Genomic DNA, 24,958 nt, shown 5'->3' on the forward strand with positions numbered 1-24,958 from the left:
GTGGCCCCCCGGCCTCAGCCATAGGAACACCGCATCCCGTGCAAAGCACCTGGCCGCAACCCGGCGGCTGAGGGCAGCAACATAAACTACAAGTCCCAGAGGCCTTTGCGGCGGCCCTTTGGCCCCTTCCTCGGCTCTGACGCAAGTAGGCTGGTTAGAGGGGTCAGCGAAGCCCCCCCAACGCAGGAGCCGCACGCGCGGTGGTCGGGGTTCGGGTCCGCGAGCGGGATGGGAGATCAGCCCCCTCCTCAGTGAGCAGGGGCTGCTGGGACTTGTAGTTCGGGGCAGGGCCAGCCGCGGGCCATGGAAGGGTGGCTGGTCAGCGGCTCCAGGCTGGGGGAGATCGGTGAGTGAGTCCTGCTCCCTGGGGTGGGGGGGGCTCTGCTCCCAGTGGAGGGGAAAGGGGTGATTTGGGGGCAGGGGGCTTGTTTCCCAGGAGAATGGGGGGAGCAATGTGTGGGGGGAGCGCCTGTTTCCAGTAGGGGTGGTCCCTGCTAGCCAGGAGTGGGGGGCCTGCTGCTGGGGAGGAAGGGGGGAGTGATTTGGGGAGGCCCTGCTCCCTGGGGAAGGAGAGAGAGGAGCCATTGAGGGCCAGGGGCCCTGCTCCCTAAAGAGGGCTGGGGTGCCTAGGGAGGAATGTGTAGAGCCCCACGTAGACATGTGGGGGTAGGGGAGAGAGCTCCTGCCCCCATGACACGACCTCCTGCAGGGCAGCACTATTCGGGGCAGAATAAAGGGCATATCCCACACTGCAGATGGTATGCACCTGCTCCGGGATGCGGTGGTGGGGGTGGTAGGATAGGTGCAGCAATCTGCAGGGACTCGGGTGTGTAGGCAGCAGGTCGGGTGCTGCTGGAGCCAGATGCTTAGAGCGGCTTGCACTGCATCATTCGGAGTGTCAACGCTGCCGTGTAGTATAGTGCACGTAAGGCTACAGTGTGCAGGATTGGTTTGCCAGGAGCTGAACGGTCTGATCTGTGCCACAAGAAGAATCGCCGTTAAACACAGGCAGCTTGCTTTTCTTCTTTGCCTCCCGAATGGCTCAGCTCCCCTCTTTCTCCTCTCCAGTCCTGCTGCTAACGTGGGAGGGCTGCTCATTAGCAAACAGCCTGCCCTTTTCTGGGCCAGATTCCCCTCTCACTTACAGTGATGCAAATCGGGATTAATGCCATTAAACACAAAATATCTTTGCTCCAAGTGGGGGGAGGAAATGGAGGTCCCAAAAGACTACAGCGTATAAGTGTGCTGTGAAAACACCAACCCTTAATAACAGAAAAGAAGAACCAAGGATTGCGGCAAGAATGCACACAAGGTGCAAATGCATCATGTTGCTGCTTTTTGCTGCAATGTTCATGACTCTGCAGCTTTGTATTTAGCAGTGGCGCTTCAATCCAGTAGCAGCTACAGCTGGACATTTTTACAGGGGGCTCCAGCCTTTTCCGTTATGTGGGCATCTCCATGGGCAACATGCAGACCAGACAACATCTGTGCGGCACAACCTCACGTGTACGGGCTGTGTAAGGTCAGGCTGTGCGGTGGGTGCCGTTTTGTGGCCTGCAGAGGTGCCGTGCAACTGCATTTGCGGCCCATGTCCCTGAAAAGGTTGGAGCAACCTGATACACACTCATTAGAACCCTCTGCGAGGCAGGCTTGCCACTTACCTCGCCTTAAATCTCTTCCACCTGCTTGTCCACCCCTAGCACTATGGAGTGGTTGCTTCTCAGGGGCTGTGTGGAAGGGCATTCCAGCATGGGGCCAATAGAATGGCCTGTCTGTTGTTGTTCTTGGTGCCCTGGTAGTGCCCTTTATGCACACAGCTCCATGCAGGTTATTTCTGCCCTTAGCAGCAGTAATCTGTGGAGGGGCCATATGTGACGATGCTTGGAAGTGAGCAAGACTTGAATGAAAACACAGCAGCAGCTGATGGAAGACAAAATTCAAATGAATGCTACTGGCTTGTTTTGCAAGGATTCGAGGGGTGTCGTCCCTGTTTGCATGGAGGCAGAACGCGTCCTGTTAAAAGGCATCACATCTAGATTGAAAGAGCCCAGGGCTGTTCTGCGTTCGTCACTAACTCTGTAAGCAAAATATGCTTACATAGAGACAGTGCTGCCTTTGTTTCATACAGCCACCGTTTAAATAACAGTAATACTGTGTAGACAGCACTTTCACACAAGGATTGCAACATATTTGACAAATAGTAATGAAACTCCGTGCACTGAAACCCCCCAGTATTCCAGCTTTTATACATGGGGTCCCAGTAGCACACAGAAGTGGAAGTGACTTATCCAGGGCTGCACACTGAGTCATTAGCAGAGGCCAGACTAGAACCCCAAACTCTTAGTTTCTTATTCAAGCCACAAGCCCAGGCTCATTTCTCTCCCAGTAAAGTGAGCTGTCTGTGGCCCACAGGCTATCATTCACATTCTCTCCTTTCTCCCCAGGCTTCTGGGCTGATAGGACACCTGTTCATGAAGCGGCCAGGAGGGGAGAGATTCTGCAGCTGCAGCAGCTGATAGCGAATGGTGCCTGCGTAAACCTGGTCACCTACGACTCTATCACCCCCTTGCATGAGGCGAGCCTGCGAGGTCAGACGCAGTGTGTGAAACTCTTGCTTGCGGCAGGGGCCCAGGTTTGTATAAATTCGAGTGTCCCCTCCCCCCACCCTCTTGCTCTTGATTACCCTTCTAATGGGGAAGTAGATATTGTTACAAATCCAATTAAATAAGTGACATTATGTCCCCTGAAGGGGAAAAACTTTAGCTGTGCTATCCTTGCTATGGGCCAAGCCTTCACTGAAATCGGTGGGACGTGAAACACGTAGAGTCACAGGAGAGTCTTGTCTTTCAGGGTCAGTTCGCTTCAGCCGTGCTATCCAAAGTGATCACTGAGCAGCTTAGGGAGCATCAGGGAAAGCAACTGGAGTAGATTATCTGGCAGGTTTTGTATTTTATTGCTACGTTCCCTTTAATACTTCCCTTAGCTCTGTTCTGGGAACAAAAGACCTGGTTAACCTTAGAGTGACAGGACCATACTCAGGCTAGGTTGGTGACAATATCCGGGGGCTGCTTCCTGCCTTCTGCAGGGTTCGGGAGTGTGTGTTAAAGACCTAGGTAAGAGAGCACTGGCATACAGCTGCCCCCGAGTCAATACTATCTTTCTGCCTTCTAGGTGGATGCCAGGAACATAGATGGCAGCACTCCGCTCTGTGATGCTTGTGCTTCAGGCAGTATTGAATGTGTGAAAGTGCTCCTGTCCCATGGAGCAAAGGTGAATCCTCCACTCTACACGGCATCCCCTCTCCATGAAGCCTGCATGAATGGTGAGTTCTCGAGATCCTATGGGTATATTCATCGTGCACTCACGCCCATGGCAGCTGCAAAGGGCCTGAAATGACCGTAAGATTCTGTTGTTCATCAGACTGTAACAGCTGGAAAGTATCTCCTGTCATCTCTTTTTGTTAAGATTAGTTGTGTGGTGTTAGGGCCCATTGTGTCAGCAGAGATCCCGCTGAAGTCAGAATGAAAAACTCTGCAGGACTGGGCAAATACAGAAATTGTAGGTGTAAGGCAGTTGGACTCTGTGTGATGGACACAATAGAAAATCCTGGCTAGGTAGGACAACAACTTCCATTATTTGTTAATGTAGCCCAGGAGGAGTCCCTATGTTGGGCTTGCCGCATGGCCTCTCCGTTTCTTACACTCCCATCAAAATCGGATTTGAGTCGAGGGAAGGTTGATCTTCTGGTGAAGGTGCTGGACTGGAACTCAAGACCACTTCCCAGATCTGGCATAGACTCCCCATGTGACCTTGGCCAAGTCTCTTTATCTCCTTTGTGCCTCACTTCCCTCCTCTGTACGTTGGGTGTGATAACCCTTCCTTCACCCATCCTTTGCCTGCCCTATTAGATTGTCTGATGTTAGAGGCAGGGGTTGTCTCCCACTGTGAGGTCAGTGGGAGCTGTCAGGGGCTTAGCACTTTTGAAAGCCTGGCAGGTGCTTAAATAGATGATGTTAGGCTCCTAATTTTTGAAATCCTTGGCATGAGCACTCTTATGAAGGTTCAGCCTGGTCACATGACTCATTCCATCCCCCTTGGAGCATATTCTGCCAAAGTTTAGTCCAGTCTAGCTTCAAAGGACTCAAGCAATGGGGCTTCCACCTCTTCCTATGTACTGCTCAGTGGACTATGGACTTCCGCTTCCACTGCCCATCAGCCCAGGTGGTACAAGCTTGGTGTAGACCCTGGGCACATGCTTGGGTCACAGTCCAGCTCTGATGCCTACACTGGGGTGTCTTCAGTGCTGTTGTTACTGTGCTAGCTGGATTCAAGGTAGCTTCTGCAGCATACACGGACTCTTAGGCCAAGCTGATACAAAGCACGGGGAGGTTCCCCTCAAAGCCAGGCTGTTTCTCACTGCTCGGTTCTCTTTTCAAAGGGAGTCCGGAGTGCGTGCGGCTCCTGATCGACGTCGGTGCGAACCTGGAGGCCCACGATTGCCACTTCGGAACCCCTCTGCACGTAGCCTGTGCCCGGGAGCATCTGGATTGTGTGAAATTACTGCTCAATGCCGGTACAGCATCCAGAGGTGTTGGTGTCAGTGTACGCTGTACCTAGTGGCGGTGTTTGTGCAATGCTCACCTCTTGCATCTGTTCTTGGGCTCAAAAAAGAAGTTTTTAGATGCTTATTGGGGGGAAGGGATAGCTCACATTGGCCTGCTAAACCCAGGGTTGTGAGTTCAATCCTTGAGGGGGCCACTTAGGGAGTTGGGGCAAAAATCAGTACTTGGTCCTGCTAGTAAAAGCAGGGAGCTGGACTTAATGACCTTCCAGTTCTAGGAGATAGGTATATCTCCAATTATCATTTATTTATTTATTAATTCACAGAGCCATTGAAATGGACATAATTATGGATATATCTGTCCTCAGAGTGTCTGCCAGAAAAGAATAAATATATACACAAGAGCTTTTTTTCTGGGCAAAGCAATGCACCTAGTTAGCCATTTTCGGAAGGCTTGCAGCATAGGCAAATTAATATCCGTATCCTAAGCTCTTCTGTTTAGTTCAGTGGCAGTTAGTTGTTCCTATTTTGTTAATAACCAAACCATTACAGCCTCCTAGAATAATGTTTCAACGCACTCTTAATAATGATGTTGGATCAACATTGGTAGATTTTTTTTTTTTTTTGATAAGGTTGGAGATAGAGGAGAGCTGGAAAGAGAGACATTGGAGTTTGACATTAGGTCCCTGGTGTGATTTGACTGTAGTTACACCAGAGATGGATTCAGCCAGGGGATATTCAAGTAACATTGTATGCTCCAAGTTTCACATCCAGGTTCCCTGGCTGTAGGAACCCAGAGCTAGTTCTGAGCCAAATCACCAGAGCCAAACACCTCCGAACTTTGTTGGTATTGGGATATGGATTCGGACTTTGTGTCTTGGGTCCATCCTTGTCAGGAAGTCATGTGACTCGCAGTATCCACCTATCTGTTCAATGGAAAGGGTAATAGGAAGAGGTGGGGGAGTGAGGACACCCTCTGGTTTGAGTTTATCTAGTCACACTTTCTTAGCAGAAATGAGAATGGACAAGATTTGGTAAATGCTTGATGGATGCTGAAGGCATCTTGATCTCAAAATCCCAGCATAACGAGATGTTTCTGTTAAAATGAGCAGCACTTAAATAGCTAACAACGTTGACATCAGTAAGTTTCAGAGTGAACAACCCATTGAGAAGAACTGGGCAGTTCCTAGCTTGTTTCAGACTGTGTAGATTCAGTAAAGCAGCACTGCATAGGTTACATTCAGAAGCTTATTTTCATAGCTGTGTCAGCTAAAAATCTCTCCGTAAGGAAAACATAGACCTGCAAAAATACATGAGGTGCTAGCTCTAACTACTGGCTCAAGCCCATTCTATGCTTAAAACATAGGTCAAAATAGCTACAGTGCCCAGGGGTGTGAAAAATCCATGTCCCTGAGTCCCTTAGCTATCTGACCTAACCCCCAGCGTAGACCCAGCGAGGTTGACAGACCTACCATCACTTGGGGAGATGGAATTCCTATAGCGATGGAAAAATCCCTTCTGTTGTCATAGGGGTGCGTCTACACTGCAGGGTTATGCCAATGTAGCTTCAGCGCTACAGTGTAGACAGTCCCTCGGTCTTTCAGCTGATTGGTGGAACTTCATTTAGAAGCTTTCCAGCAACTGAGTGGTAATTTTCTTAGGTAAGAGACGACTTAACCAGAGTAAAGGCGGCTATATCGGGGCCCTCATAAACTCATTTTGTTTATGCTCCCAGGGGCAAATGTGAATGCAGCTAAACTTCACGAGACAGCCCTTCACCATGCAGCCAAGGTGAAAAATGCAGATCTGGTAGAGATGCTGGTTGAATTTGGAGGAAACATTTATGCCCGGGACAACCGAGGGAAGAAACCATCCGACTACACGTGTAAGAGCAGCCAGACTGCTAAGTGCTTGGAGTACTATGAAAGTAAGTGGGGCTTGGTCCCATCTCCCACAGCCATGCTAGAACTCATTTCCTCTTCAGCAGGCTGGGTCATCATCATGGTCCTTTCCGGTCTGAAAATCTGTGCATCTTGTGGCTGCCATTTTCTCCCCATCTCATAATCTGCTTGTTCCTCCTGGAACTGGAAAAGGTTCAGAAAAGGGCAACAAAAATGATTGGGGTTATGAAATAGTTTCCATATGAGGAGGGATTAATAAGACTGGGACTTTTCAGCTTGGAAAAGAGACGACTAAGGGGGGATATGACTGAGGTCTATAAAAACATGACTTGTGTGGAGAAAGTAAATAAGGAAGTATTATTTACTCCTTCTCATAACACAAAAATTAGTGGTCATCAAATGAAATTAATAGGCAGGAGGCTTAAAACAAGCAAAAGGAAGTATTTCTTCACACAGCACACAATCAACCTGTGGAACTCTTTGCCAGAGGATGTTGTGAAGGCCAAGACTATAACAGGGTTAAAAAAAGAACTAGATAAGTTCATGGAGGATAGGTCCATCAATGGCTATTAGTCAGGATGGGCAGGGATGGTGCCCCTTGCCTCTGTGTGTCAGAAGCTGGGAATAGGGGAAAGGGAATGGATCACTTGATCATCACCTGTTCTAGTAATTCCCTCTGGGGCCCTGGCACTGGCCACTGTCAGAGGACAGGATACTGAACTAGATGGACCTGTGCTCTGACCCAGTATGGCTATTCTTATGTTGTTGTTTTTTTTGCTCTCCTGTGTAACAGTCTTTCCTCTAGTTGGGAGACAAGGTGGGCGAGGTGATCTCTTTTATTGGACCAACTTCTGTTGATGGAAGGGAGAAGCTTTTGAGCTTTGCTTAGCTGTTCCTCTGGCCTGTGAACCTAATGGTTCCTTTGGGGCGCAACTCACACTGAGCGGGGCAGCTCACACCTCTTCATTGCTGTGGCCGTCACGTGTCGATCCCGTGACCCCTCTGGACCAGGAGTCGGGTGACCCATCTCAAACACTGAGTCTCTGCATGGGAACCCGGTGCTGTCTCACACCGAGCTTCCTAGGAGAATAGGTTAAAGAGTGTAAGAGTGTGCAACACGAAGGGCGGAAGAAGAGGAAGCATGTGTGTTTGTTTCAGTCTGAAACGCACCTAGATTGGGGCCTGGGAGGCACCTCCTCTAACATAAAAAAGAAGAAAAGACCTAGATGGAAACATTGTGATTTATTTAAAATCCAACATCTGATTCTTTGTTTGAATTCTCTCTCCAAGTGTAACTCTCCCATGCCCACCTTTAAAGGGAACAGATTACCCTTTCTCTCATTGATATTATTCTGTCTCTCGCTTGTGACTCTAAGCAAGAGGGAATCGGCATTTCGCCCATCCCTAACCATCCCACAAGATTACAAAGAAGTGACATGGCCTGCTAGGGAGAGAGCACCTCGAGGTTCTTTCCTTGGAATCCAGTCTCAAAGAACAGGGTAAAGGTTCCTCCCACTTCTCCCAGCTGAACTGTGCCTCTGAGAGCCAGCCCCATGCACTGCTGTCATGCAGTCAACAAAGAGAAGAGCCACTGGTCCAGTACCCGCATGTTGAATGATCCTGGAAGGGAGCAGTAGGGAATGATGTTGCATTGTTTGTGGGTGTGGTGAACAGGAACTGCTGGCTGGGAGTGTGGGCGTAGTGGTGAGTGAGATTTGAAATCGAGCCGTTACCACCGCTTTTCCTTGCCATGCAATGCCCGCCTGGACTCCTGTGAACTTTGCGGATCCTGTCACGGCCTGGCGTAAGCGGAAACAGCCTCGTGACTTTGATGGGTGCTGTGCTGGCTAACCCCTGGACTGAGTTGGGCCTCCATCCATAGGCAACAACTTTCACTTTTCCGTGCAGGTGCTGTGCCCTGAGGCCCCGCCCTCACTCTGCCCCTTCTCCAGGCCCCACCCTCACTCCTCCCCCTCACCCAAGGCTCCACCCTCACTCCACCTCTTCCCACCCCTTTCCTCCCAGGCTCCCTCCTACCCGCTGCTCACTGGTCTCCACTCTCCCCTACACCCCACCCTGAGCTGCCCCTGTCAGCTGATCGGCAGCACTACCGAACAGCTGTGGCTGGTGGGTGCTGAGCACCTACTATTTTCTTTTCTGTGGGTGCTCAGCCCCAGAGAACCCACAGAATCGGCGCCTATGCCTCCGTCGGTCTGCGAAGAATTCTGCACTTTGCAGAATTAAGAGCCTTCTGCCGAGCTGGCACAGTGATGCTGATGATCTTTTCTTTTTTTTTTTCATTTCAGAAACGCCCCTGAGCTTGTCACAGCTCTGCAGAGTTAGCCTGCGGAAAGCTACCGGCCAGCAAGGGCTGGCAAAGATTGCCAAGTTAAATATTCCTCTGCCATTAATGAAATACCTCTCGTACAACTGACCGAAAGAAGGTGACATTGCAGGACGATCTCGTTAGACCCCACAAGATGAAGTATCTTGTCTCTTTTTTTCTCTCTCTCTCCTTCCCCCTCCATAAGAAGTCCCTTTAATTTAAGTTAATTGATGTAAATACCATTTCTGCGGCAGCACATCCCCATCCCCATCCCATCGTGTGACTGAGAGTTTTGACAAAGACAATAATTTAGATCTTGTGTAGATCCAGGCTTTTAGCTAGTAATTAGGGCTGTCAAGCGATTAATTACAAAAATTAATTGCAATTAATCACAATTTTTTTTAATCGTGCTGTTAAACAGTAATAGAATACTATTTATTTAAATATTTTGGATGCTTTCTACCTTTTCAAATATATTGATTTCAATTACAACACGGAGTACAAAGTGTACGGTGCTCACCTAATATTTATTTTTGATTACAAATATTTGCACTGTAAAAACAAAAGAAATAGTATTTTTCAATTCATGTCATACAGGTACTGTAGTGCAATCTCTTTATCATGGAAGTTGAACTTATAAATGTAGAATTATATACAAAAAATAACTGCATTAAAAAATAAAACGTCAAACTTTAGCGCCTACAAGTCCATTCAGTCCTACTTCAGCCTATCGCTCAGACAAACAAATTTGGTTACAGTTTGCAGGATGTAATGCTGCCCTCTTCTTATTTACAATATCACCTGAAAGTGAGAACAGGTGTTCGCATGGCACTGTTAGAGCTGGCGTTGCAAGATATTTATGTGCCAGATACGCTAAAGATTCATGTGTCCCTTCATGCTTCAACCACCATTCCAGTCCATGCTGATGATGGGTTCTGCTCGATAACAATCCAAAGCAGAGCAGGCCGACCCATGTTCATTTTCATTATCTGAGTCAAATGCCACCAGCAGAAGGTTGATTTTGTTTTTTGGTGGTTCGGGTTTTGTAGTTTCTGCATCGGAGTGTTGCTCTTTTAAGACTTCTGAAAGCATGCTCCGCACCTCGTCCTGCTCAGATTTTGGACAGTACTTCAGATTCTTAAACCTTAGGTCCAGTGCTATAGCTATTTTTAGAAATCTCACATTGGTACCTTCTTTGCATTTTGTCAAATCTACTGGGAAAGTGTTCTTAAAACAAACGTGTTGGGTCATCATCCGAGACTGCTATAACTTGAAATATATGGCAGATTGCAGGTAAAACAGAGCAGGAGATACACAATTCTCCCCCAAGGAGTTCAGTCACAAATTTAATTAATGCATTATTTTTTTTAACAAGTATCATCAGCATGGAAGTATGTCCTCTGGAATGGTGGCTGAAGCATGAAGGGGCATACGAATGTTTAGCATATCTAGCACCTAAATACCTTGCAATGCTGGCTACAAAAGTGCCACGCAAATGCCTGTTCTCACTTTCTGGTGACACTGTAAATAAGAAGAGGGAAGCCTTATCTCCCGTAAATGTAAACAAACTTGTTTATCTTAGCAATTGGCTGAACAAGAAGTAGGACTGAGTGGACTTGTAGGCTCTAAAGTTTTACATTGTTTTGTTTTTGAGAGCAGTTATGTAACAAAAAAAATTCTACATTTGTAAATTACATTTTCATGATAGAGATTGCACTACAGTACTTGTATGAGGTGAATTGAAAAATACAATTTCTTTTTTATAGTGCAAATATTTGTAATAAAAAATAAATATAAAGTAAGCACTGTACATTTTGTATTCTGTGTTGTAATAGAAATCAATGTATTTAAAAATGTAGAAAAACATCTAAAATATTTAATAAATTTCAATCGATATGCTATTGTTTAACAGTGCGATTAATCACAATTAATTTTTTAAATTGCGATTAATTTTTTGAGTTAATCGTATGAGTTAACTGTGGTTAATGGACAGCCCTACGAGTAATCTTTATACACTAGAGATCCTGCCAGACCGCTACCCCCATTGGCATCTACTCTACAATGCCTTGTGTTCCTGAAGGGGTAATGGTTAATCACAAAGGTAGAAAGGAATAATTATCTGGGTGCCCTAATTAGATACAAATTACACTTTTAGGCCAGAGGCTGTCAGCAGGCCCCCCCAGGTCATGCAATTCAACCTCTGCAGGCCTCATCCAAAGCCCATCAAAATCCCTGGGTGTCTTTCCAGTGACTTCACTGGATCAGCCCTCATGATTTTGGAGGTGCGGCCTACTGAGAGAACAACCAATCTCAGCATGCAGTGTTCCATCTTGATCTGAGCAATCAGTCTGGTGGCAGCTGCAGCCATCTCAATTTGATGTAAAAGCAGTTGCAGTCCACTGATTCTGGCAGGTGACCAGTGCAGCAGCATTGCTGGGCAATATTTGGGCACCCCGTCTACAGGCCAGATTTTATCCTCTGAGGAGCACTTTGCATGACCACTGTACAGTCTGATAACAAATCCATTCGTGCACCAGTGACTAGAGGCGCCAACTTTGAGAGGTCCTGGGGGGTGCTTGACTCCCGCCCCCACTCCAGCCCTTCCCCCAAGTCGCCACCCCCACTCTGCCTCTTCCCAACCTGTTCCCCCCTTCTCCACCTCTGCTCCCCTCCCTAATGCCTCCTGCATGCTGCCAAAGAGCTGATCACCAGCTGGCAGGAGGTGCAGGGGACAGGGGGAGGAGTTGATCAGTGTGGGCAGGAGCTGCTGGGGGGAAAGGAGGAGGAGCTGGCTGCCAGTGGGTTATGAACACCCACTATTTTTTTCCCGGGGTGCTCCAGCCCCGGAGCACTCACAGAGTTGGCGCCTATGCAGAGACACGGATGCACTGATGAGCTCTGAATAGGGTTTTCAGATTTTTTCACTCTGAGGTTGCCTCTTGTTTCAGCTGCTCCTTTAGATGCTTGCAGTGGCACAGCCACAGGGTCTGGTCCCCTGCCATATAGCTGAATATTGTCAATGTTGAATTCCTTTGTCCTTGAAAAACTGTCACAGTGTCCTTTTGATATTGAGTCCTTCTGGGTGAGATTAGATTAGAAGCAGAGCAAAAGTCTTAGTCTCTCTTAACATGTGAGATTTCATTGACCTGAAGGCACTTTAGTGGATACTGGGGCTCTGGTCTCCTTGATGCGTAAGTCGTAAGTCTTAGCACATTGAGATGAGACTAAAACCTGTCCTCTTAATGGTACTGGGCTTGTGGAACCCTCTAAGGGTGTCTAACGTGGCCTAAACCTAGATCAGTGGTTCTCAAATGCCGTCACATGGTGGACTGCCACTTAAAATCATATAGCTCCCCCCCCCGCCCCCCGCGGGCCATCAACTTTAATCTTATACTTTCTCTGTTTCCACTGTAGTGCTATGCTACATGAGGGGAAATAGCATTAGAGCAGTGTTAAGGGGATGAGATGAAAATATTTTCAATTTAAAGGTGACCTGCAAATGATTTTTTTAAGCTTTGGGTTCATGCCCCCACTTATTTTTTTCTGCTGCATGGCATATTGAGAGAGCCTGAAGGGGTTTTCTGGTATACATAATTCTGCTTGGATTTTTACATTGGAAATATCAAGTTTGCCAGGTTTTGCTGGAGAAACTTTGAGAGGTCTTAGAGATGTTATGGTGGGCTCTTTTGCCTTCACTGGAGGGACAAGGGCGTTGAATCTTTAACAAAAGCCTCCTGTATCCAAAATATGAATTAGTCATTGGAGTTCGACAGGTGTCCAGAACACTAAACGAAAACCAAACTGTTTTCATCTGTGTGGCTCAAAATCCCTCCGCATCTTAGCAACTCAATTTTCACTCTCTTGTCCCATTTCACTAGTTCTCCAGTCACCAGAGCATCTTCCAGCTCCAACAGGACCAGAATTTCCAATATAAAAAAATCAAGCCGAAACAAACAAATCCCTTTCATGTCATCTTTGTTTTCCCCTTTGCAGGTCACCTTCAGTGTGGGTGCCACTGCTTGGTTATGTCTCTCTTCTATTTTATCTGCCCTGTTCATTTCCTCTCTCTGCCCTTCTCAGAACTTGTCCTCGGCCTGTCTCATCCTATTTGATCCTGGTAGAGTGTCTGCCAAAAAAGGACCCAAGAAAGACTTATCAATAGACCCAAGCTCCTTTGCAGAAACCCAGGTGGGCACAGGTCTCCAAAGGAGATCTGGCAGGGATACCCAGGCATGCACAAAACACGCTTCTGAGGGGAAGGTGGGACTGCTGCTTGCTCCAGCCGTGCATGCTGCACCACTGTGACTCAAAGCAGCTCCCTGGACCGCCTGGAAGTGCTTTGAGAACCAGTAAACTAGGAGATAATGTGTAGTTGTTGACCTGTTTGTAATGGTGCTGAGTCAGGCACTCTTGGAGATGGGCTCAGGGTGATAACCACTGATGACCTAGCTGTTTGAAATAGCATTGATCTGAAGAGGAAGGGGCTTGTACTCAGGAATCGCTGGGCGAGATTTTCTGGCCTGGGTTATGCAGAGGTCAGGCTAGAGATGATCATAACAATGGTTCCTTCTGGCCTTGGAATCTATGAATCTACCTCCAGTTAGCAAGTGGCAGCAGGGCAAACTAATTGAACCAATCCCAGGTAAACAAGAAGCTGCAGAAGATGTCTGTCTATTCCCCCAGCTCAGGATGGCCCCAAAAGAAGGGGAAGTGAGGTGGACTCAGAACTCCATCGTCAGTCACAGTCCGGTCCCTTCGCTAAATATCCGCTAGCGAGAGCGTCCTTGTCAGCTGCCCAAGCAACGGCAGCACCAGGCATAAAGAACAAGACAGAGACTGCCTGGCAGGTGTCTGAACTGGTCACCCTGAGCTTGGAAGCTCTCGCTCATTGCCTGATACCTGGCCTGTCTGGCTGTACGTTCATGGCAGCCTGCAATAAGAGTATCTAGCTCTTTATACAGGACTTTTCAGCTGTAGATCTCAAAGCGCTTTAGCATTATCCCCATTGTACAGATGGGAGAACTGAGGCACAGAAGGCTGAAGGGACTTGCCCGAAATCACCCAGCAGCCTAGTGGCAGAGCCGGGAACAAAACCCAAATCTTCTGCCATTTCAACAATGGGTGAAGTGACTCCTGATCTGTAAAGAGCTTTGGGGCAAAAGATGCAAGCAAAATGTCCACTATTAAGTCTTTTCCAAGTCTCCTTGGCTGGGTCTGTTTAAGTTACACCCGTAGCTTTAAAAACAACACGGAGTCCGGTGGCACCTTAAAGACCAATGGATTTATTTGGGCATAAGTTTTCGTAGATAAAACACCTTCAGATCTGAAGAAGTGGGTTTGGGTTTTTTACCCATGGAAGCTTATGCCCAAATAAATCTCCTAGTCTTTGAGGTGCCACCGGACTCCTTGTTGTTTTTGTGGATACAGACTAACATGGCTACCCCCTGATACTTGACCCATAGCTTTGTTTTCATGCAGGGTTTGATCATTTAACTTCCTTTGCTTTTGTTCATGATTAGGAATGTGCAATCAAAGCGCACCTCCAGTGCAAATAAAATCAACTCCTCAAAAGCAGCTCTTGCTCTCTACGTCCCTTTCAACCCGTGCCAGGGAAGGAAGAGATGAATCTGCAAATGCGGCTCAGCTTTCCGCTCCTCCTCCCCACTTCCGTGCCCCACTCCCTGCTCCACCCCACACTGCCTTGCAGAGCCGCCTTTGCAGGGAGAGGCCTGAAGAAAACCCTTCCAATCCAAACACTGCTTGTGCCTTGGGAAAGTCCAGCTCCAGATGTGGCTCAGCTCTGTCTCTCTGTTACACTTAGTACCTCTCGAGAATCCTCCCGATTGTGTTGCTGGCTGCTGCTAGCAGAATATGTTAGCATTGGCTTGCAGTGGAGGCATTTGATCACAGCAGCTTCACTCTAACTATGTCAAGTTGGTCCAATGAAAACAAGGTGTTGCCTGGATTTTGTGCCTGTAAAAACTTTGCAGGACTGAGGAATTAACTGTTTGTAGCACAGTCCTGTTATTTTTCCAGTCTTGGGGCTTGCACAGGAAGGAGACTCGATACCTGAATCTTATTGCTAGTTGTATTAAGACATTGAAAGCTCGGGTGGGAGAGGAGGTGTCAAATGCAAAGAATAATTGACACCTTAGAATTCAGGTAAATGTGTACAAGCAGCCTCAACCTGCAAGTCCCCTTGCAGACTTTGGGTGGTCATTGGATCCTAAAATCTGCCCTTGTCTAGCAGTGCAAGACAAAGATGGAGGAACCTTTCTGAGGGAGGGGCGATTGCTTGTGGGAGCATGATGGGGGATGGTGTGTGTGTGGGGGAACCGAGGGAAGAGACTCATGACCAGGGAAGTGTGGTTTGCACGTTCCTTCTCTGTTGATAAGAGTCAAGGCGTGTGTGGGGTGCTTCTCGGCCTTTTGGCTAAGAGAGGTGAAAACATTATCTTCTATTGAACCAACTTCTGTGGGTGAGAGAGAGATGCATTCGAGCTACATACAGCTGTTCTTCAGGTCTCTGCTGTAGTGAATAGGACCAGCCCCTTAAATAAGTCAAGGATGAATTTCTGCCCTGAAAGGACACCGCAGTGCTAGCCGCTGCAGGACTGGGTGGCTGCTGGAGGACAGGGAGAATGTGATCGGAGTGTACTTTGCTCTTAGAGACACAGGAAGCACGAGGGCTTGACCTGTTGCACCAAACCGAGCAACTCGCCGTGCTGCAGAGGAGTATGATTCCCTGCTGGAACACAGCTAGGTTGGGGGTGTGTACTGACAGAGACAAGCCACGGCCCAATCAAAGGTGGGTGAAGTTGATGGGAGCGTTGCTGGTGCTTGCAGCGGGCTTTGGAAAAGCACATGACACGTACAGCGGGGGGCTCTGAGTGCAGAATGGAACCTTCCCCTCTCGCGGGCTGCCCCGGTAGCCCTCAGCATCTCAAAGTCTCTTCCCTCGGTTCCCCCCACCCATCATGCTTCCACGAGCAACTGCCCCTCCCTCAGAAAGGTTCCTCTATCTTTGTCTTGCACTTCTAGACAAGGGCAGATTTTAAGATCCAATGACCACCCAAAGCCTGCAAGGGGACTTGCAGGTTGAGGCTGCTTGTACACATTTACCTGAATTCTAAGGTGTCAATTATTCTTTGCATTTGACACCTCCTCTCCCACCCGAGCTTTCAATGTCTTAATACAACTAGCAATGAGATTCAGGGGTCGAGTCTCCTTCCTTTCAGGGGAGAGGGATAGCTCAGTGGTTTGAGCATTGGCCTGCTAAACCCAGGGTTGTGAGCTCAATCCTTGAGGGGGTCACTTAGGGATCTGGGGCAAAATCAGTACTTGGTCCTACTAGTGAAGACAGGAGGCTGGACTCAATGACCATACAGGGTCCCTTCCAGCTCTATGAGATAGGTATATCTCCATTAAAAGATAAAAAGCATGAATGGATTCAGTCCTTGCAACCCCCCACCACAGAAGTGTTCTCTCCATTTTCACTGGGGAGTTGAAGCACAATGAGATTAAGGCTCCTCAAAGGCATTTACAGCTCCTCCCTCAGTGTCAGTGGGAGACAGGTGCCTGGGTACCTTTGAGGCACAGGGCCCATGTGACTTGCCCAAAGTCACAGAGTGGCTGAGGCAGGAATCAAACCCAAGCCCCACTCTAGTGACCTACCCACTAGGCTGCCCTTCCTGCTTCCCATCCCTCTAGGATGCTGAGCCTCTCAGGGGCTCAGTTTTCTGGGGATCGGGGGTGCTTGTCATATTGCAGAATTGAGCTCGCAGCCTCTTATGTGAGGGTTTCACTATAGCCTGAATTGTCTTGAAACAAGGTGGGACACCTCCCCCATCCCCACCCCTATTGGTGGAGTTTGTGTCTCTGCCAACAGGCTGGGATGTAGGCTCAGCTCTCTGATCGGGATTTGTGGCAAATGCTCCCAGGGGAAACACATGACCTGTCCTGTCTGTCAGGTGCCTCTTCAATGGCCAGTTCTGGTGCCTCTTCAATGGCCGGTTCTGGAGCTTACACCCAACGTCCCCATCAGACCAGGCTCCAAAGCAATAACAAGTCTGCCCCACACGCAGAGCTACTGGGTGAAGATGATTTCCAGCCAGTGCCAGGTTTGGATCAGACGTGCTGAGGCATGACCAGACATGTGCATGCCCTTATGTTCTTAACCCTCTGCAGGAACCAAGGCAGCATAATGCTCCCACTGCAACACCGCCTTTCCTCTGGCAGAGCTTGCTCGGCTCTGCAGCGCTGCTTTCTTTCCCTGGCCTCTCCTTTCCTCCATCGCCTTTCACTTCCTCGCCCCCGGCCCCTCCAGATGGTCTGAAAGCTCCTATGCTGTACAGTGCAGGAGTGCTGCCGACTCCCCTTGCTGCCCCTCCTCCCGCCAGCCTGTCCTAAACATTCCCACTCCCCTTCCCAAATTTCTTGTGCCCCTGCTCTGGGCCCCATGTAGGCCCCTGCCAGGCACAGAAGCAATGAGTGTTTGCTGGGTCTGTGGCAGCACCTCCTCGGTGGGATTTGGGACAGGGGGTTTTAAATTCCAGCCCAGCAGTTTGCCGATGGCCGTGGTCTCTCTGGCAGGGGGTCTCTGTGTAGCCCCCAGCCTGGGTTCAGTAAATCGTGTGTGGCATATCTCAGGCTCTGCGATATTACTTTGTTGCCTTGGTCCATGGGGAATCTCCCGTCCTCACTGCCCCATGTCACCAAGTGATAATCAAACAGAATCAGCCCACATTAAGCAAAACTGGCTCTCCGGACCAACTCAGCAGCCATTTCCAAAGCCTCGGCTAATTGGTTCCAGGGCTCCCTCTGTCCTGTGGATTGTCCCCTTGGGCTCAAGAAGCTTTTATTTTTCTGGTGCTCACCGTTAACTCAATCCAGCTGGCAAAGCTTTTCTTTCTGAGTGTGTCCTGACATTTGCTGCTTTATCCCGTAAGCCAGTCTTCCAGTAAAAGAGATGTAGCTGGAACCTGACGGGGCTGGGTTATACGCCTGATACGAGCTGCCGGGACCTGCTTTATAGCGGTTATGCATGCTCCTGAAATGTCCTGGCTGTTCACAGGAGAGCAATTTGTGCAGTATCCCATAGCATTCTTCCAACTTGTCCAAAGTTTCCCTTCTGTTTGGGGTGCTCATTAATAGCATGATGTACATAGAGTGGCCATTGCGTCTGAAACATGTTGCTACAACTCTGGCACTGTATCCTGTAGGAGAGGAAATCTTCACCTTTGCCACTGGCTTGCTGGGCGAGCTCGGGCTGGTTATTTCACTGTGCCATGCCTCAGTTTCCCCAGATGAGGAAGGATGTTATGATGCTTTGTTACTGCAGTGGCACTGACTTACTTTGTAAAGTGCTTTGAGATCTATGGAGAAAAGCACTGTCTAAGAGCTAAGTATTATCATGCAAAGTCACGAAAGCTGGAGAATGGAGACTGATGGTATCTAGCCAACATGAGGGTGAGGGGCCTGGGCAGTGATGAGCTGCCAAAATATTAACAACAGGTTCCCTTCTCGCCCCACGAAGGGGTCGTGGCCGCCCCCCTCCCCAGGACTCCTGCCCCATCCAACCCCCATGTTCTTTGATGCCCCCTGGGGACCCCTGCCCCATCCACCCCCCTTCCCTGACCCCTGACTACCCCCTGCTGCCCCATCCAACCCCTCCTCTCATTCCTGATTGCCCCTGGGGACCCCTGCCCCATCCAACCACCCCTTCTCCCTGTCCTCTAACCGCTCCTGGAATCCCTGCACCTGACTGCCCTCCGCCACCCCATCCAACCCCTGCTCCTTCCTGACTGCCCCTCCAGAGCCCTTGCCCCCATTCAATCCCCCTGTTCCCTGCCCTCTGACCGCCCCACCCTTATCCACTCCCCCACGACCCCCCTAACTCCCCTGCCCTCTTGCAACACCCCCTCTCTGCTCCCTGCCCTCTTACCACGCTGCCTGGAGCTGCTCGGCTGGGACCATCACCAGCCTCGGTGCCACGGGGGCCAGGCCGGAGCCGCGGGGTCGAAGCTGGGGGCGCTCAGCCAGGACCAGGAGCTGGGCCGGAGGGAGCCATGGGGCTGGAGCCAGGGGCACTCAGCTGGGGCCGGGACCGGGCTGGGGCTGGGGATGCTCGTCCCGGGGATGCCAGGTTGGAGGGACCAGGAGCTGTGCTGGGGGGAGCCGCTGAGCCAGCCGCACCACCCCACCCCTCTGCGCCCCAGCTCACCTGCCTGCCTGCTACTTGTTCAGGCTTCCTGCGAACATCTGATTCGCGGGAAGCGGGGGAGGAGAAGGGGGCGGAGCATTCAGGAGAGGAGGGGGAAGTGAGCTTGGGCTGGAGCTTTTGTTAAATAAAACCCGTATAGAACCGGTTGTCCTGGAACAACTGGTTCTAAAAGGCCTGCTGAATTTAACAACCGGTTCCTGCGAACCGGTGCGAACCGGCTCAAGCTCACCACTGTCCCTCGGTGGTTTAAAATCAGTAACACTTCCATGGATGCTTTTAACTGTTTGCGTTTTGCACCTGATTTGTTTCAATCAAATAAATAAAATGAAGAAAAAGGCCACTTGGACAAACTTGCTAGCTCCAGAACGAGCAATCTCTGCTGAAGGAAACCTTTCACGTTTTCCAGATATGCATGTAATAAAACATCCTCTGATGTCAGTGCCGAAGAAGAAAGTGTGGTGTGTTTTTCAGTAGAAAAGCAAGAGGTGAATTCATGATCTGCATGCTCAGGCAATGCCTGCGTGGAGAGACATACGTTCGTCTGGGCAAGCTGCCGGAGAAAAATATATAGCAAAGCTACTCCCAGCTGGCTAGACGTGTAGCTTTAAATGTACCTTGCTGTGATAGAGTGGGATCTAAACTAAACTTCTGGATCCAAACGCTCCCAAGAACTTCGGGGAAGTTTGGACACAGTTCTCTAGGAGCAACCTCTGCTCACAGTGAGTAGGGCTTCCTACACGTGAGGCCCGTGGAGGTCGATGCATGAGAGTCGTTTTTCTCAGTATGAGGCAGGATGGTTGAATAGGATCCTGAGGTTGGACCTTGTTGTATTAAATAAACATCTGGAAAGATGGTTTTTAAGAGCTGCTCCCAGGCCTTGTAGACATCAGAGTGGAAAAAACGTGTGGTTCTCCAAGGCCCCGGTGTCCTGTTTCGGAGGCCCTGGCGGGTACTTTATTATAAGAACAAAGAGACAGTCTGCAGCCTGTGGTGCGAGGTTATGATGGGCGAGAGCTGGAACGGTTCCTGGCCCGCTCTCCTAAGTGCTGCCGCGTTGTACAGCTGCCTGCCCGCTTAGTGCCAAGCCCACTCCTCTAGCAACACTGAGACAGACCCAGTCATGGCTACTGAAACACTAGATTGGGGGGGCTTGGGCTCGACAGTTTTAACTCTTTGCAGAAAAGCCTGTGCATGTGTGTGCACGTGTATGTGTGTACATGCATTTGTGCAGCACATGTGTGTGCATGTATATGCATGTGTGCATGAGCGTACATGTGTATGTATGAGTGTGTGCATGTGTGTGCATGTAAGTGTGTGCATGGGTACGAGTGTGTGCATGCTCGTGTGTGTGCATGTATATGCATGTGTGCATGAGTGTACATGTGTATGTATGAATGTGTGCATGTGTGTGCACGTGTGTGCATGAGTATGAGTGTGTGCATGCACGTGTGTGTGCATGTATATGAGTGTGTGCATGGGTGTGTGTATATGAGTGAGTGAATGCATGTGCATGTGAGTGTGTGCATGACTGAATGTGTATGTGTGTAAAGTGTGTGCATGCATATGCGTGTGCGTCTGTGAGTGTGTCTGCATGCATAGGCATGTGTGCTGAGGGATCAGGAGGAAAATTCAGCCTGGGCTGGCTGGTCCCTTTCGCCAGCCGTCTACAGCTCTTTCTCCTCTCTCTCTCCCCTCAGGACTCTCCGTCTTCTAGTTCCTAAGTCATCCTCCACTTACGGGCAGGCTCTGGCCCCTACCCTACAATCCTGCCCCCACTCACTCCTGCCCCACACCCTTCCGGAACAGCCTCCATTCCACCCCCATTCCCCCCCCTTATGGAGCTATGGAGCTCTCCCCATTGCACCATACAGGCAGATGAGGCTGCTGCTGCCTTGCTCTAGGGAGCACCTGGCCCTAGAGGGGCTCTGCCCCGTTCAGTTGAGCATTGCGCTGCCTGTACAGTGAATGAGCCAGCGGTTGCTTGGGGGCTGCATGTAAACTGCCAGCAGCTCTGCCCAAATCCTTGCCCGACATGCAGCTTTTGTGCCTGTTCCCTCCAAATCACAGCTGCCAGGGTACCACCCCAGAGCTGGCTGCATTTGACTCATGGGTGAGTGAGCTCTGTGTACAGTCTGAGGAGCACTTGGGGATCCTCTTGGCCAAAAAGCCCTCTCTAAATTGAGCATCACATGTTTGCTAAAAGAGGGGCATCCTGGCTTCTATATCCTGCTCCCATCAAGAGCCATTTCTTTGCACACACTGTCTGCTTTTCATGGAAATTTTCAATTTTTTCATCCGAAAAGACGACTGCCTGAAAAATGAAGTATGTCAATTTGGTTAGTCTGCCATGGTGCCTTATGGGAGCTCTTGATTGGATGCCTCATGTCACCATTCTCCTCTATGGGCCAGGCACCCCAGCTGGACTGCATCTCCCATGATGCACCATGGCTGAGGACTCTAGTGATGCAACCACCTCCCCTCAACAAGTGGGCAGACAGGTGCATCATCAGAAAAGCAGTCCAGCCAACCACCTTAGTTTTAAGGAAAAGCTTTATACATTTATGAGTGGGATTGCATGACAGCCTTGCCTATGGTGGTTAAAGAACATAAGAATGTAAGAATGGCCATAGTGGGTCAGACCAAAGGTCCATCTAGCCCAGTATCCTGTATTTCAACAGTGGCCAGTGCCAGGTGCACCAGAGGGAATGAACAGAACAGGTAATCATCAAGAGATTCGTCCACTGTCACCCATTCCCAGCTTCTGGCAAACAGAGGCTAGGGACACCATCCCTGCCCATCCTGGCTAATAGCCATTGATGGACCTATCCTCCATGAATTTATCTAGTTCTTTTTTTGAACACTGTTATAGTCTTGTTCTTCACAACATCCTCTGGCAAGGAGTTCCACAGGTTGACTGTGTGTGTTGTGTGAAAAAAATACTTCCTTTTGTTTGTTTTAAACCTGCTGCATATTAATTTCATTGGGTGACTTCTAGTTCTTGTGTTATGGTTCAGAGCTCAGCAGTCGTGGGGTGGCTTCTGACTCAGAATCATAGTAATGTCAGGCTGGAAGGGACCTTGAGAAGTCATCAAGTACAGCCCCCTGCACTGCAGCAGATCCAAATAAACCTAGCCACCCCTGACAGGTGCTTGTCCAGCCTGTTATTAAAATCCCCCAAAAATGATGGGGATTCCACAACCTCCCTTGGAAACCTGTTCCAGGGCATAACTACCTTATAGTTAGGAAATTATTCCTAATATCTAACCTAAATTGGTCTTGCTGCAGATTAAGCCCATTACAGCTTGCCCTTATGTCTTATGTTTCTAAAATTTCATGCTTCAGGGCTTCAGCTAGACACCTGTAGAGGTCAGGAAGAGAACTTTCTCCTCACAATGTGGTCTGGCTTTTATGAAGAGAACATTTTCTCCTCATAGTGTATTCAGGCTTTTATTGTTCTTCTGAACCAACAGAAATGGCCATGGCTGGAGAGGAGACACTGGACATGGTGGGCCGGTGCTCTGGGTAGTACCAAGCATTCTCTTTCTCAGATGTCTGGCTGATGGGTCCTGCTCATGTGCTCCTGGTCTAACTGATCATCGTATTCAGGGTCAGGAAGGAATTATCCCGAGTCAGATTGGCTGGGACCTTGCGGGGTATGGGGGGGTCACCTTCCTCTGCAGCATGGGCTGCGGGTCACTTGTGTATCTCATTTAATCAACTCCCTGCCATTGCAGGGCCCTCTGGCATTGGTGCACCTTGGTGCTGCCTGTTCTCTGCCTGTGGCACAGAATAGCTCTGTCCTTTGAGGCAGGGGTAGAAGAATTGCAGGGGTGGGGCAGCGGTCCATATTGACACCCAAACACCCCAACACCAGGCTGAGATACGGAGCCTGTATGCCTCTGGAGACCCAGCTTTCTACTCATGACACATTCTGCACCAAACAGCGCATTCCTCAGACCTGAGCCCCCGGTCATTGCTGCCACACTGAGGGTGACGGACTGTGCGGGTGAAGCCATGATCAGTGCAGCCTTGTGAACTTGTGAAGGGCTGGGGTGTGGCGGGACTGAAAGAGCAACATTTGCTGCTTCTGGTTTACTAAAAATCATGTGAGACAGCAAAGAAGCAGCTGTTTCCTCTTCTTGTCTCTGCATGGGGTGCAGGGGGTGTCAGGCCAGCGAGGGGTGGAGGTGTCAGGGATAGGAAGGGGAGGGGTGGATGCTCTGTATGAGGAGTAGGGGGAGATCGGAGTGTCAGGGATAGGAGACAGAGGGGGTGGGTGCTTTGCTTGGGGAGTGAGGGAGTTGGGGTGGCAGGGATGTGGGGGGTAGGGTAGGTGCACTGCCTGGGGAGCCTGGGGCACTACAGACACTTGGCTGGGGCAGATGGGCAGCTGGCTCCAGGCTGGGAACGGAGGTCTCGGTGGCTCATGTCTCTGTCGCTGAGGGTAGCTGCTCCTGGCCCCAGCCTGATCCCCTGCTCCCCTCCCACCCCAGTTCCTGCCTGCTCCTGGGTCAAGAGTGGCCATTCTAGCCCCAGCATGTCCTGTTGTCACCCAAGAACAAAGCATTGGAGTGAAAACATGGATCAGTTCCTACACTATTTCCCTTATGGGGAGGCCAAGCTCCATCCCCTGTCCCGGTCCTGCGACCGCTGCTCTGTCAGGCTTGTCAGAGCTCTGCATTAGTCCCATTTCAAACAGTCCTACATTAAGGTGAATGAGGACCTTTCAGTGTGCACCAGCATGGTCCATGTGGGCCAGTGAGCATGTGACGCATCCTGCATGCTAGAAATGACACTCTCTAGTGCAGCCTAATGCACAGTGAAGACGAGCCCTAATTCTGGTTGTTGGAGTGGGCGAGCAGGTGCTGCATAGTGGTGGTGGCCTGTGAAATACAGAAGGTCAGATTAGCTGATCTAATGGTCCCTTCTGGCCTGTGCCCAGCCTGTGTAGGAGAATGAGCCCATGAGGTGTCCGCTCTACAGCTCCCATGTGGTACCACCGCAGCATTTCTGAATCAAAATATTTCAGGGTTTGAATTTTGGGGGGGGATGAAAAGTCAAAAATTTCTATTGGAAAAAATGATGGCCCACATTCCAACTAACTTCAACCTCCAGAAGCCCTGAGGAGGCCAAATGCAGCTGCCCCCAAATTTTTAACAAAAGAAACATAAGCGCAGCATTCATGTCCCTCACAGATTTTTTTTCTCCCTGCAGAATAATAGATTCTGCTGGGAAGGCCCTGCAATTACACCTTTTGCCCACCAGGGGCTTATGTGGTGCCAGAAGAATGGGCAGCAGGCTCACCACTGGAGCAGCCAGCTTTGGCCTTGTCCCCACCCCCGCTTCTACAATGGTTCTAGGGACCTTGATCTGAGGGCCGATGTCCTTGATAATGGAGGATGTTATAAGGGAGGCAAGTTCTGCAGTGTAGCTTTCTCTTCCTACCAGCAACACCTCTGCCTTGCCTGGGTTCCCCTTAAGCGCCTTCTCTTCAGCCACGTCCTGATCTCCGCTGAGCACTGGGCAACCAGGGAAACTAAATTTTGTACAGGGTTTTCTTGGGTTGTAAAAATTCTTCGTGCTGTTTTTGAACTGTATCTGCTCCAGGGTGACACACTGCATACTTCAAAATAAAGCAAGAGCCACCATAAAGAGATGGAGACTGGCCCAGGAATTTTACACAGCTTGTTTATTTCCTAAGTGGATAATTTAACATACCTAAGATGCTGTGTTTCTTCCACTCCATAAAAAAAACAAAAGGCATGCACAGTGCGGGGTCATTGAGTCAACTTTTATAGCCAATGTTAGCCAGAATTCACAGGGTGGTTTTGATGATCATAAGTTAAATAAATGCACCCCAAAAATCTTTAGCTAACAGTTGCTGCAATGGCTAGTAGATAGAACCACTATACACATCACCTCTGGTATTAACAGACAACATCAATTTA

The 24,958-nt window shown here is 49.4% G+C and overlaps 1 protein-coding gene across 5 annotated transcripts; it reads left to right on the forward strand.

Moving 5' to 3' along the window:
• Positions 1-94: 94 nt before the first annotated feature.
• ASB13 (ankyrin repeat and SOCS box containing 13) lies at positions 95-23,096 on the forward strand. Of its 5 annotated transcripts, none has more exons than XM_032797486.2 (7): positions 95-346; positions 2,445-2,632; positions 3,172-3,322; positions 4,439-4,573; positions 6,297-6,488; positions 8,769-8,906; positions 22,481-23,096. In XM_032797486.2, the coding sequence occupies exons 1-6, from the start codon at positions 304-306 to the stop codon at positions 8,894-8,896; spliced, it is 837 nt and encodes a 278-aa protein (XP_032653377.1). In that variant the 5' UTR covers positions 95-303; the 3' UTR covers positions 8,897-8,906; positions 22,481-23,096. The 5 variants fall into 5 exon arrangements, 3 of the variants coding, with proteins under 3 accessions (XP_032653377.1, XP_032653378.1, XP_032653376.1); XM_032797487.2 differs by lacking the exon at positions 22,481-23,096 and adding an exon at positions 12,782-14,361; XR_012655483.1 differs by having other exon boundaries at positions 96-346; positions 8,769-8,947; positions 22,481-23,095.
• Positions 23,097-24,958: the final 1,862 nt, after the last annotated feature.

This window comes from Chelonoidis abingdonii, chromosome 1 (assembly GCF_003597395.2).
Source record: "Chelonoidis abingdonii isolate Lonesome George chromosome 1, CheloAbing_2.0, whole genome shotgun sequence".
In the NCBI taxonomy this organism is placed as follows: Eukaryota; Metazoa; Chordata; order Testudines; family Testudinidae; genus Chelonoidis; species Chelonoidis abingdonii.

What these genes read in the sequence shown, in the direction of transcription:
- ASB13 (XM_032797486.2), top strand. Translation starts at nt 304, where the DNA reads ATGGAAGGGTGGCTGGTCAGCGGCTCCAGGCTGGGGGAGATCG. An exon ending in TGCTTGCGGCAGGGGCCCAG is followed by an intron (nt 2,633 to 3,171) that starts GTTTGTATAAAT and finishes TCTGCCTTCTAG; the next exon opens with GTGGATGCCAGGAACATAGA. An exon ending in CCATGAAGCCTGCATGAATG is followed by an intron (nt 3,323 to 4,438) that starts GTGAGTTCTCGA and finishes CTCTTTTCAAAG; the next exon opens with GGAGTCCGGAGTGCGTGCGG.